Raw genomic sequence first — 13731 nt, forward strand, 5'->3', positions numbered from 1 at the left:
CCACTTTAGCTTCACTTCTTTTTTGGCAAGCAATACCTCTGCATAAGTAGATATTATTTAGTTAACTCAGGAACAGATTGCATCTGTGATAAAGAGGAAAGAAGCCCAGTGCTAACATAAAATGGTGTAATTATCAGTTGGGTGCACGTGCACATACAGTATCTCATCTGCAAACACGCATGTGACATTCATGATATGTATATGTGTGTACATGACACGCGTGCACACACTGGTGATGGAAAAGTACTCACATTCTTTACTCAAGAAACATATCAATATCTCATTGTAGAAATAGTCTGTTACAAGTACAAGTTTTGTATTCAAAATCTACTTGAGTAAAAGTATTTAAATGTATGAAAATCCTTTGAAAATAGCAGATCTATAAGTTCACAACACGTCACATTGCACGAACGCACACACAAAAGGAAGCACACAACACATTACCTCTCATCTTTAGCGGCCAGGTCGTCCAGTTCAGAACGCCACAGAATGTCTCTCTCATGTCGGTTGAAAAACAGCAGCTTGATTTTTCTGAAAGAAAAACAAACACACACATGGCCTTCAGTCAAGAGCAGTAATAGAGACAAACAACAGCATGTACCAGTTCCCTTTATTGCAGAGGCTGGCAAACCGCCAACTCACGGGTCGGTAATGACACGTACTCTAAAAATCACATATAAAGAGGCTTTTCACATCAGTTCAACATCTACTTTTTTTATTTATTTATTTTTTGTACTTTTTTGTGTCGACCTCGGAAGGTCTTCATCAAGGCCTTTCATTTCAAAACATATTTTGAAGTCATTTTAACATCTACTCTGTTTTCTTTTTTGTGTCGACCTCGGAAAGTCTTCATCAGAGTGATGATTAAGACCGAGGAAAATATGAAATATGTTGGCAGTTTCCTTTAAGTAAATAAAGGCTGTTCCTCCGACCGTTTTACTACTGAGTGCTCGATCGTCTGTTGATTCTTCACGGTTTTTAAGTTGCTTAATTCAGTATTTACTAAATACTGAATACTAGCCGGAAACAACACCTCTGTGTAGTTGTTGCTATACTGTATACAGTATAGCAACATTCTTTTTTTTAATTTAACACATACCCCCCCATTTGTAAATACCTTCGTACTCTCATATGCCTCTGTCTCCATAGACTTCCATGTAATTCATAGTGCACTGATAATGTCATGTCCATGCCTAGATAATGCACCACGTGTGTGCAGATTGCTCACAGCTTTCAAACAAAAAAATCCGAATGGAAATCCGTTCAGGCATTCATGAACTAGCAGCCATTATGTTTTCCTAAAATGTAAACAAAGATGGCTGCCATGTTTGAAAGATGGGGTTGCTATGGGGGTTAAACATGCAATTTCGCGGTTGCTATCATGCCCACTACATTTTTTGGGGTAAAAAAAAAAAACATTTTGAAAAACAGGAAATTCTCTGGACTATCGGGCCTGTCGGGGAAGGACATTGGCATATTCTCGGGACTATCGGGCCAGGCAGTGAATGAGTTAATTTTTTACGTTTTTCAGAAAACTTAGGTAAGGATGTAGAAGGCAGGTTTTTTGGAATCGACCTCAGGTTCGACAGGTCTGTAACTTCAAATTACATTTTTACCATGTTAAGTACGAAATGTGAGTACTGTTCCCACCTTATTGAGCCCAGGTCCTGCTGGGTCATCATATCACCCACCTTATCGTGCCCAGGTCTTGCAGGGTGAGTCGGATCAGTCGAGCCATGGGCGTGAACCCTGTGCCGGCGGCCAACAGGTAGAGGTGTGTGACATCACGGAGGGGGCGGAGGCTGAACGGACCCTCTGGACTGCTGACAGACACGTGGTCACCTAGGCAACCGTGAAAGAGAAGTTGGGGACACACAACATCACTGACAAGATTAGGGCTGCAGCTGATCCATTATATACTGTATATACTATCTTCTTATACATACAGTACACACATACTGTGGTGCAGTGGTTCTCAACCTGTGGGTCGGGACCCCAAATTATTTTGGGGGGGTCCCCAGATATTTAGCTAAATGTTAACATTGTTTTCCCAGTCAACAGTAAAAATGGGTTACATCCAGGCGCAGCCCCAACCTAACGGTGATATTTAAAGTTAATACTGTAAATACAGTAAAAACGTCAAAACGTCGTGGGCCTCCAGCGACATCAAAGAGATTGGCGTGTAGACACCTCGTGGGCATCCCATGAGTTAAAGACCTTTTTAGTACCTCTGGTCAAACATTGGTCAAATTGTCAAATATTGGAGGAAGAAATTGTGAAAATAGCAGATCTACATGCTCACCGACGTTGTGAGCATAATCAAGTCAAACTAAATGTAATGCCAACTCCTACAATTCCAAGTGCTTGTCAGGGTGAGGGGGGGTCCCCAGTTAAAATATGATTATTTGGGGGGTCGCGGCCTGAAAAGGTTGAGGACCACTGCTGTAGTGTACACACACGGATGTGATTTGTGGAACAGTGTGAAAGGAGCACTTGTTTCCTAAACAATTAACACAACATGTACAACTATTTTGTTAATTAGTGACATTGATCCAGCTGTTCTACATGCTGCCAACCAGGTGCAGCAATCACAAATTGAGGCATTAAAGGAATAGTTCACCCCAAAATGACTTTGTTTCTATCGATTATTCGCCCCACGGAGACTTGAATTCATGGATATTTTCGCTGCGGGCTTCTATGGAATCCAAATGACTGAAATCAGTCGTGGAGACAGAAAGTTAAATACAAGAGGGACCCTGCTGCCTGATGGATGAGTAGATAGATTTTTTAAAATCAAAATACGTATATCCTGCTTTCCATGGCCTACTAGGAGGAGGCTAATTGAGTCACACAGTTCCTCTCTGCCCTAGACTATGGGGACATATTACTGTATATAGAAATGCACCAGCTACCACACTTTGGACTGAGTTTATCATTCTACCCTCAGATTTATAACAGGAGACAGCTATAATACCCATCATTGCGCACTGTATAATAAGATTGGATGGCCATCCCTTGAGACTAGGAGAGATCAGCATTGGAACTTCTTATTTATTTATAAAGCTTCAATTGGGAGTTTATTTAAATTCTCTTTTGGAGTGGAAAACTACTGGCTATCATACACGCTCTCATGACTATTTGATGCTTGAGACTCCACATGCCTCCACTGAGTTTGGAAACTCAGCTTTCAAGTGTGGTGCCTCTCATACCTGGAACACGTTACAGGCTTCACTTAAAGGACAACTTTGTTTTTTTACAACACAGGTTAATATTTTAGATTGTAATTTGAGAAAAGAAAAAGTGAGTGTTAAAATGTTTTCATTTGCTTCGTTCTATTGTTTTATCGCGTTTACCGTGCTAAAATGTGGGGCATGCGTACGCATGGGGGCACGCGTACAAGTGGCTAAATATGTCTTTTTAGACTCAATAAGCCAGCAGTTTCTATATTGCTATTTACAGTAACACTTCTAGCCCCCATAAGTCACATCCAACCATGAAAGGCTGCGTTGTATCTTGGGAATGGGCTTATTCTGTGTAAAATGACATATTTAGCCACATGCGCATGCCCCCAACCACTGAATTAAGAATCTCTAAAACAATAGAAAGAAGTAAATGAAATCAATTTAACACTCATCTTTTATATTCTTTAATTACAATCTAAAATATGAACCCTTGTTGTAAAAAACTAAAGTTGTCCTTTAAGTATTAGCTCTCTTGTTCCCCTAGGTCGCTTTAAATCAGATTCATCAACTTTGGTCAATCTAAATTGTAACTGTTTAACTTTAAATTGATGTTCATAAATAATGCGATGGAATTTTCTGATCGTGTTACTTTATCACTTACGTATTCTGTATTCTCTCTTTTTTTTTTTGCATATTGTTGTATCGTTTTGTGTTGTTGTAATCTCGGCACTGCTGAAAAAGACCTCAGTGTGTTCCCCTGAGAATTAAATACATGTAAAGGTTGCAATGAAATGAAAATGAAAAAGGTCTGCTGTTTCTAACCAAACTAAATACCCCATCCTTCATGCTCGGCGGTCTACTCTGCGCCTCGTAATTGGTTTTCGTAACCGAGAGCAGAATGTCTCAATCAGGCTGATGAACGAGGAAGAAGAGAGTGGGAGGTCGATGAGTGATTATTAAACTGCAGGATAGCGGCTTAGAGATGAGGCCGATAGGGAAGGTAGGGAGATGGAAATTAGAGGTGGGACGTTCGCGAACAAATCGAGTCTTTTGAACGGCTCTTTGAAATGAACAATAGGATTCGGTGCACAGTAGGGAGCCGTTCCTTTCTAATGAACAGTGGTGGGGAAAAGTACTAAATTTCTTTACTTTTAAAGTAAAAATATCAATACTGCAATCAAGTAGAAGTTTGGAACGTCGTCTTGAGTAAAATTAAAACAGTATTGGTATCAAAATGTACTTAAAGTACCAATGTTAGAACGTACTCATTATGCAGATTGTCCTGTTTCACAGGTTTTCCAATGAGTAAAATGTAGAAAAATCCTTAGCAGATCGGCTATTTTCGAATGGCAGGTATGTAGCCTACATATATATGTCCGAAATAAATGTATATAGGGTTGAAGTTATTTGTAATTATAATAAAAATCTACAGAGTAACTAGTAACTAGAATGAGCCAGTCTTTTGAACGGCTCTTTGAAAGGAACGGATCCCAGAGATCCGGCTCACTTCAAAGAGCCATAAATCCCATCTCTAATGGAAATGCAACGCAAGTGCACTGACTGAGATAATAGGACAGAGGCTTTTCATTCATTATACACAGAGAGTGGCAGGTGCAAATTAACCCAATAATCTATTTAAACCGTTTCTAAAATATGCCTTCTAAATCCTAACCTAATTGTTTGGGAGAGAAAAATTAACCATTTTTAAATCATGTTGCTAGATATTGTTGTTGTCGGGTGGAAACCTTGTCCAAAACCGTTCCTTTTTTAATTGTCTCCACCAGCCGAAGGCATGGGGGAGAGTATGTTTTCCCCTTCGTCCGTCCGTCCGTCCGTCCGTCCGTCCGTCCGTCCGTCCGTCCGTGTGTCCGTGCGTGCGTCCTCGCAGTTTGTGTGCAGCTAATCTCAGTCGCCGTTGGCCCGGTCGCTGCCAAAGTGAGCACACACATTCCCTGGATGCCAACCTAGAACCTCTGCCCTAAATTTTTCAAATGGGCCTTTTCTAGCGCCACCTAGTGGCCGATGTTCGCAAAACACATTTCTGTGCACTACTCTTACAGATTTTGTCCAAAAATCCTACAAATCGGTAGGCAGTATCTCGACAGTCATGTGATCGACACGGATCTGTCCGATTTTGCATATTCCATCCTGATTGGCTAAGATTGGCTCCCAAAGTTTGTATGATTGAGCCGTTTTGAACAAAATGCCTCAAATCCCAAACGCAAAGTGCAATTATCATTTTAAATCAGCCTCATGGTGGCGCTATAACAGGCCGATTTGTGGTTTTACCTATAACTCCACCGATCAGTTTCAAACTTTGTAAGCGCACTCCCTAGAGGCCAAGGAAAAACCCTTTCCCTGCATTTTTCACATCAGCCTTTTATAGCGCCACCAGGAGGCCGACTTATGTAAAACACATTTTTTCCTATTATTCCTTGAGATTTTATCCAAAAATCATGCAAATTGGTACACAGTATCTCTATAGTCATGTGATCAAGTCCGATCCGTCTGATATTTCATATTCCATCCTAATTGGCTAATATTGGCTTCCAAAGTTTGCAGGATTGCTCCGTTTTTGAACAAAATGCCTCAAATCATCAACGCAGCTTGCGATTAGTGTGACATTTGCCACACATATTCCCACTAGGTCAAGGAACAAATGCTACCTTTTTCACATTGGGCTGTTATAGCGCCACCAGCAGGTAGACTTTAGCAAAACACATTTTTGGAACACAATGCTTCAAATCATGCATGCATAGTCTGATTGCCATGAAAGTTCTAAGGTGAAGAACATATGCCACCCTTTTTACATTGGCCTATTATACAGTAGCACCACCAGGACGCCTGGCCTGGTGGAGACCTGTGGTCGGAAGAGCACTGCTTCTAGTTATTACTATTTTTTTTAATGATTTTAAATAGTGAAAATAGCTACAAACACGGCAACACATCCCAAGGAATCATCACCAAGGGAACTGTTATTGAAGTCACTGAGCTTGGTTACACAAGGAGGAAAAGTAATCTGGGGTAAATGTGCCCAGGCAACAAATAACCCAGAGACCGATGGCTGCATTAATGCTGTTCTGCTTTGTGTTAAAGGATCCTTCTATACAGACGGTTACACCACTAATAGTACCGTTGGCCTGTGCTATATAACAACGACTAGACTTTCCAGGTCTAAATGGGAGAAAGAAAGGGACAGAGAGAGGATGAGAAAGTAATCAGCTCACATAGCAACCGTTAGCTCACATATTAAGATTTCATATGGCCTCTGGTAACAACATGAAAACATACAGAGGTTATTATGAGCCACATGCATGTCTGTAAAACATTTTGTGACATTTGGAAAATTTAAAAATAAATAATATAAATAATAAATGAAAAAAGTATTTGAAAAACACGTCCCCTCACGTATTAAAAGGCCAGACACCAGAACCAAGGATGAGTATTTTTTAATGAATGACATCTAGACCTACTGCACATACAGTATGAAACAGAGCCGCTATACCTTTAAATGCATTTTGAGAAAAAATAATGCTGTTATTTGTTCCAAAAGCTTTATACCCTGTATATATATAAAATGTCACAATGCGACATAGCTCTGTTCACACAAGGCTGTACCCCCTCCCAATGTATATATGTTCCCCATTTTCAACTGTTTTTATCTTATTTGTGACACTTGCTTTGGCAATGTAAACGTATGTTTTCTCATGCCAAAAAAGCTCCTTTGAATTGAATTGAATTGAATGACTCTTTTCATTATCTATCGATTGAATGTTTTTATTTATTAGTTGTGTATCTTGTTATTTTTGTATGTGATATGGACCTTGAGTCTGAAATAAAGACTGAACTGAAATCTAGCATGGTTAGTGCTCGAGTTTGAAGTTATAATGGTTTATAAGAAAACCATTTGACTCATCGGTATGTATCGTACATCTCAAGCAAATAGGATTGATTCATACAACCTGAATGGAGTTACATTCCTTAGCTTGAATTAACCCCAAGGACGCTGAACAACCAGTGCAGGTTTACTGAAGGCAGGCCTTTACCTGAGTGAAACTGTGCCTTCCTTCAGCCATGGACAGATGTTTGTGTATTTATATGATATAAATATGCTGTCGCCCCTCGACTCGATACAGGCAGGCTGCCTCTATACTGTACTGTACAATACATCCAGGGGCGTCACAAGGGGTAGGAAAGTGGGACTGAGGGCCCAAGGTGGTGGAGGGGCCTTAATCTTTATATTACAAAAGGGTAAGTGATCTACTTCCGGGTCATGTATCGCTAACTTAAATACCAAACCACTTGGCCAAGATGTACTACATATGTACTAAATATAGCTTAAAAATTCAAACACCCATGTCACCTTTGCAAGATGTCGTTTCCAAACCTCTGTATACAGTTGTATTCGTTATTACCCTCATATTTTGCCTCTGTATAAAATAGTCCGCCGGTCAAATATGTCCGAAACGTGCGCTGCGGCACAATAGTTCCGCCACAATAGTTCCCCCCCCCATTTTTTTTTAACGTTTTTTTTTTTTTTTTTTTTTTTAACTTTATTATTATATATATATATATATATATATTTTTTTACTAGATGTGAGCGGCCCGAAGGGCCGCGACCCTCTAGTTATTTTATACTTTAGCTATTGAAAAATAGCAGATATACAAGCTCACAGCGCGGCACCGAGTGCCGCGCTGCAAGCTTGTAGATCTGCTGTCTGTGACAGTGTCTGGCCAGCGGCTACGATCCCATAGGCCGCAGGGCTGTAACCATGACGACAAGGGCGGATTTCATGTAGGAAAACAGGGTGCCTTTTTCTAGTTCTCATAAATATCCCTCGGCAGCAGTCACTGCTGCCCCCCACAGAGATCTAAACAATATGAAAATGAATTATGAATGAACTTCCCAGCCTCTTGACCGAAACAGATGAGCACAGACATGTAAGACCAATTTATGCTCGAAAAGGCCCCACGTTTACGGTGACGACGAGCGAACAAAATAAAGCACAGCAGCAAACAATGAAACACACGTAGACAGGACGACATAAAAAACAATAAACCGTGACTCTTACCAATGTTCAGGCCGTTGAGATGAGGGGTGAAGACACCGTCAGGGTAGACTTTGATCATGAGAAAGAGGTGGGAGTCCTGCGTGGCGTCTGGCGGAGCGGCCGGTACGAGTGTCTCCTCCACAGGAGTGTAGGGCTTCACCACTACACTGTCTGGACACGGGACAGAGCTGCTGTGAGTTGTTCCTATAGCTAGGGCTGTCACAATTATTACATAATCGTCTAATCGTGATTATTTGACATTATCGCAATTATTTTGTCATAATCGTGAATGTTGAAAAATGTCAGAAATAGTGGAAATTGCAGATCTACAACGCATTGTGAGCTTGTAGATCGGCTATTTCCACTATCAATGTTATTTTTTAAGTAGTAAGTTGTCAAATATGTCAGTAATGTATTTGTATATTTAGGTTATGTGTCATATCTACCATATGGAACTTCAAAGCATAAAAGCCAAACAGAAATGTAATTATCAATGACAAATACACAATTAAATCGTTAATCGCCAATTATTTGAGTGACAATTAATCGTCATGTAAAATGTCATATCGTGACAGCCCTACCTATAGCAGTATCGGAAAAGCTGCCGATAGTGCCTAAAATGCTTGTATGGTTATGGCAGTTATGCCAGTCTGTGCCATTCCGAATCCGATACCACGTAATTTATCACATGATTATAGTTCATTTACAGTCATAGCTTGATCGCTTCAGTTGATGTACAGTAGTACGACTGTTTTATACTCTTGTACTATTGTGTGAGTGCAGTTGTTTTTTGATGACATTTTCAACAATTGCCAGGACACCGGGAAATGTTGATTGCGACTATGAAAACCTCCACCGGCTGCCTGTCAATCAGTCCCTACGTCTGTCCGTCACGTCACACTTTTGGCCCTACTGCCTACTCTTATCTCCGGCAACATTGCTCCTATCCATACCAAACTTTGCACACACACTCCTTGGCTGGCAAACCACAACCTCCACCACCTGATTTCTCAGATTTCACATGCCCCTCTTCTAGCGCCACAATGAGGTTGCCAAGGCCAATTTATTCATACATGCGACGTGACGGTCGCTTATCTCCCGATTAGGGAGTCTTACTGGTAAATTTAGATATTTCCCAGTTAATCCCACAGCCTGTCAGAGAGCTGAGACAGTTAGCGCTAGATTGGATGAGCCGGAGGGAGTGGGACGTGCTTGTTTTGTTTCACTCTCGACTGAATAAAGAATGGTTTTACATGTGTGACTTTTGATGTTCAACTGGTCTCCTAGTTACTTTGTAGCAGTTAATTGTTTTCTTTGCGGTCTATTCATGTGACCCTTTTACCATGATATTTGCTGATTATGTGTTCATGCCTATTTACTCTGTTCTTGCACTTTGCAAGTTGCCCTGGACAAGAGCGGCTGCTACATCTCTTAAATGGTAAATTGTATGTAGTGGCAACGAGCAACAAGCTCTGGACGAGTAGATGGTGTCAGGAAATGAGAAAATGAGATGCCAGAACATGGCATACAACCTAACATTAAGCACTTAATCCATTTAGACCTGGAAAGTCATACCTTTCAGTCCGGGAAAGCATCTGTCATTTTAGTTGTTGCTCTGTATCGTTGCTGTCGGACAGAAACCTTGTATCTCCAAGTTTAAGCCTTACTTCATCGCACAAGAGTGTCACAGAAAAGTAGTGAAAATAGCAGATCTACAGTACGTCGCCTCGCAATGCGAGGAGTTGTGCGCTTGTATATCGGCTATTTTGACAGACTAGGGCTGGGCAATTAAACCCGAAGATACTGTCTGCAATAATACTTATCCCAGTCATTTCTGCATTCCTGATTGCAGCAGCAGGCTCTGTGATTAAGCTTGCATTTGATCTGCACTGACAGATACAGTTGATAAATCGCTTCATCCTGTACCGCCCCCCACACAAGAAGAAATTACGTCTCCAAGCATTATATGAACTGTATATATGTCAACACATGTATATGCTTTAATGTCCATGTGGACTCAGACACAAATTAAACTAAGAATCAAAGTGAAGCTGCAATGATAAACTGGTATACGGACAACGCTATCGCTAGGAATGAGCATGACCTTTAAATCTTGCTGTATCGTCCAAGTGTGCTGAAAAAAAGACAGCCAACAACAGCACAGGGACGTAATCTAGTCAAGATACTCCATATACAATACATGGATCTCCATCTATGGGTACCAGGGGTCTCTATATATGGGTAACTGTCCGATATACATCACTGGCCAGATGGCCAAGACATAGCACTTGTTTCCCTGAGGCGTCTTACTAGTACTGTTATACTCAAAACATTTAAAAAAAAGAAAATAGCTGATCTACAAGCTTATCATTTTGGAAAATGTTTGAAAATGTGTGAGCATTTTTCAACATGGAAACGAATATGACGATGATGCAAAAATAATTGTGATTATCTCAAATAATAATATAATAACAAAATGATGTAATAATTGTGACAGGTCTAGATATGGAATCATGAAAACGTTGCAGCATAAAACTTTATCTTGAGAGAATTGAGAGAATCCTCCCACCTACAAAAGCAAATTTATTTTTTTATTATTCAACTGCCAGTCTGTCACCACCGCCACCCACACACACACATCATCATCTCTTCTCAGCCCACTGATGTATCCTTGGGGGGGTCTGCATCTGCTGAAACAATGCTTATATTGTATCTATTCGTTATTCTGCCATGAGTATTTAAAAAAAAGCACACCCGTGTGAACTGAGCGGTGGTTCTTCCCCCCCCCCCCCCGTGTGTGTGTGTGTGTGTGTGTGTGTGTGTGGCCTGGACAACAGCGCCCCTCCCTTAACATGTGTGGTCAGAAAAGGTACTACACAGGCTTGAGGCTACATACAGACCCACCCACATACAAACAAACAAACTAACAAAGAAACATACCTACACACACGGCCACGCTATGGAGACGGTGTGACCACCGCTCAACAAAGCAACGTGTAGGCCAGGGTTCCCCAATAGGCGGCCATTTGCGGCCCGCGGGGGGCTACTGTCTGGCCCCCACCAACCCCAGTAATAATGGTGGTATAAGAGCAGCATCAACACTAGTATATCGTTGTCATTGTATATCGTTGTCGGGTGGAAATCCCGTATCTCCAAATGTGTACATTCTTTCCCAAATCATACAAGGCCGTCGCACAAAAGTAGTGAAAACAGCAGATCTACAAGCACACAAAATGATGAATGCATGCAAGATTTTCACCCAACAACGACGATATCTGAACTGTCGCTGGAGTAGCGGGAACGCCACCCTCGCCCCCTGCAATGTTGTGGCCCTCGGCTTGGTACCCTAGACATGATTCGGCCCTTGGGGAAAACTAATCGGGGAACCCTGGTGTAGGCTAAGTGCATACATTAGACACACAGCATTGAAGTCTTCTAATCTACACAATGTCACACATGCTACAATGACTTCATTAGATCACTAGATACTGACCCAGCTGAACTATAATCTAACTATCTAACTTCTAACTATTAAACGACCAAATGTCTGTCTGTCTGTCTGTCTGTCTGTCTGTCTGTCTGTCTGTCTGTCTGAGTGTCGGTCCGAATGTTTCTCCTTGGTGGCTGGAGCAATTGATCTAAATCCGCATCACCATTAGCATATGAACAGACCTGACATAACTGCAAAGCCCGTTTGTCACTTTCACAAATCGTATGCTGTATAGTAGCATTTTTATGGTGTATCTATTCCGCATCTAGCATGAGGCATATCTATTCAGCATCTAGCATGAGGCAACATTTGTAACCAAAATCTTTGCTTCTGGGGGTCCCCGGAATAAAAGAAAAGTGAGATTGAGATGGGGGTCCGCGGCCGAACACATATCTTTTTGGGGGTCCTTGACATGACAAAGTTGGAACCACTGATATATAGCATATGTTTTTCAGAAAACTGTTAGAATTTACAAGACCTTTGTTGGACTCATAGTCGGGGCGTTAGGGATATTTCGCACTAATCAGTCTAAAAGTGCCAAACTTTGCACAGATGTAGCTCAGGGCATGCTCTAATGATTTAGCTAGGGCGCCCGAGTCGGCGACCTTCGGTGTCGCCACAGCGGCCAGATCAAGTTGGGCTCCCATTGACTTTCTATACAGGAATCTGGGTATTTAATCTGGGTATTTAAGTAGGATCTGAGGGTTCTAACTAGGGGTTTGTCATGATGCTGAATCCATTGCAGGCATTTGTTTTGCACAAAAAACATTCCTTGGGCTATAAATGGCCTCAGAAAACGATGCATGTATGGGTGAGCATTCATGTTAGTCGGAGGCCTTAGGGTTTTTTTTCTCGTGCTAATAGGTCTAAAAGCGCCAAATTTTGCACAGATGTAGGCAGCCCAGGGCATGCTCTAATGATTTAGCTAGGGCGCCCGAGTCGGCGACCTTCGGGGTCGCCACAGCTCCAGAAAACACCCACAAAATTCTGAAAAGTGATGACTCATCACTTTTCATCATTAAACATCGTTTTCTGGGGCCATTTATAACCCAAGGAATGTTTTTTGTGCAAAACAAATGCGTGCAATGGATTCAGCATCATGACAAACCCCTAGTTAGACCCCTCACATCCTACTGAAATACCCAGGAAAAAAAGTGTTTTTCTGGGTATTTTCCTCCTGTATTGAAAGAGCCCAACTTGATTTGGCCGGTGTGGCGACCCCGAATGTCGCAGACTCGGGCGCCCTAGCTAAATCATTAGAGCATACCCTGGGCTACATCTGTGCAAAATTTGGCGCTTTTAGACTAATTAGCACGAAATTACCATGTCATCTCCCTAACGCCCCCGACTATCAAGAATGCTGTCTGCTGGGAGGAATGTGTGTGTGTGTGTGTGTGTGTGTGTGTGTGTGTGTGTGTGTGTGTGTATGTGTGTGTGTGTGTGTGTGTGTGTGTGTGTGGTGCTGGAGTCCTTACCGTGGATGAGTGCTTTGAGGTAGACATGCTTCCCCACAGGCACATGCATGACTGTCCCATGTGGGAGCTGAAGCTGGAACAGCTGTGTGTTGTGGTTGACTTCCGTCTTTGAGACCAACTTGCAGTCTCGATAATGGAGTGCTGGATGAAAGAGCAAAAACAATGATGTGAAAATAGTTTTTCTTTCTTTTTTTTACCGTTATGTAACTCCAAACAATGTGTCTGAATAAATCAGGATTTCAGAGAGTGGTGGAGGAAGAGCACTTCGCTCTTACCTCTATCTTTCTGACGAGAAATGGTGTTGTGTGACTCCAGCGTCTGACCCAGATCCGGCCATTTCCCTTTGGCCAGTTTACGTACGCTGACCTGGATCTTCCCCACGGCAGACGCTGTGTGGACTGTCTCAAGCAAAGGCAAACAGAGAAGAGCAATGCCACTGTGTAAAGTAGTGTTGATTTTGACAGCAAATATAGATTTAGTTTTAGTCAGTTTATTCTGAAATCTGAAGTGTTTTTAGTTTTAGTCTAGTTTAT

The 13731-nt window shown here is 41.6% G+C and overlaps 1 protein-coding gene across 1 annotated transcript in view; it reads right to left on the reverse strand.

Annotated features, from left to right (window-relative positions):
* The window catches only part of cyb5r4 (cytochrome b5 reductase 4), a 49614-nt gene that overhangs the window by 6142 nt on the left and 29741 nt on the right, over positions 1–13731 (reverse strand). Inside the window, exons 10-14 of the mRNA XM_080738630.1 lie at positions 13474–13596; positions 13199–13339; positions 8255–8404; positions 1692–1842; positions 445–531 (exon numbers count right to left, since the gene is read on the reverse strand). Coding sequence (XP_080594756.1) covers positions 445–531; positions 1692–1842; positions 8255–8404; positions 13199–13339; positions 13474–13596 — 652 coding nt within the window. The remainder of the gene's footprint in view (positions 1–444; positions 532–1691; positions 1843–8254; positions 8405–13198; positions 13340–13473; positions 13597–13731) is intronic.

Source organism: Nannobrachium achirus (assembly GCF_963921795.1).
Source record: "Nannobrachium achirus genome assembly, chromosome: 2".
NCBI lineage: Eukaryota > Metazoa > Chordata > Actinopteri > Myctophiformes > Myctophidae > Nannobrachium > Nannobrachium achirus.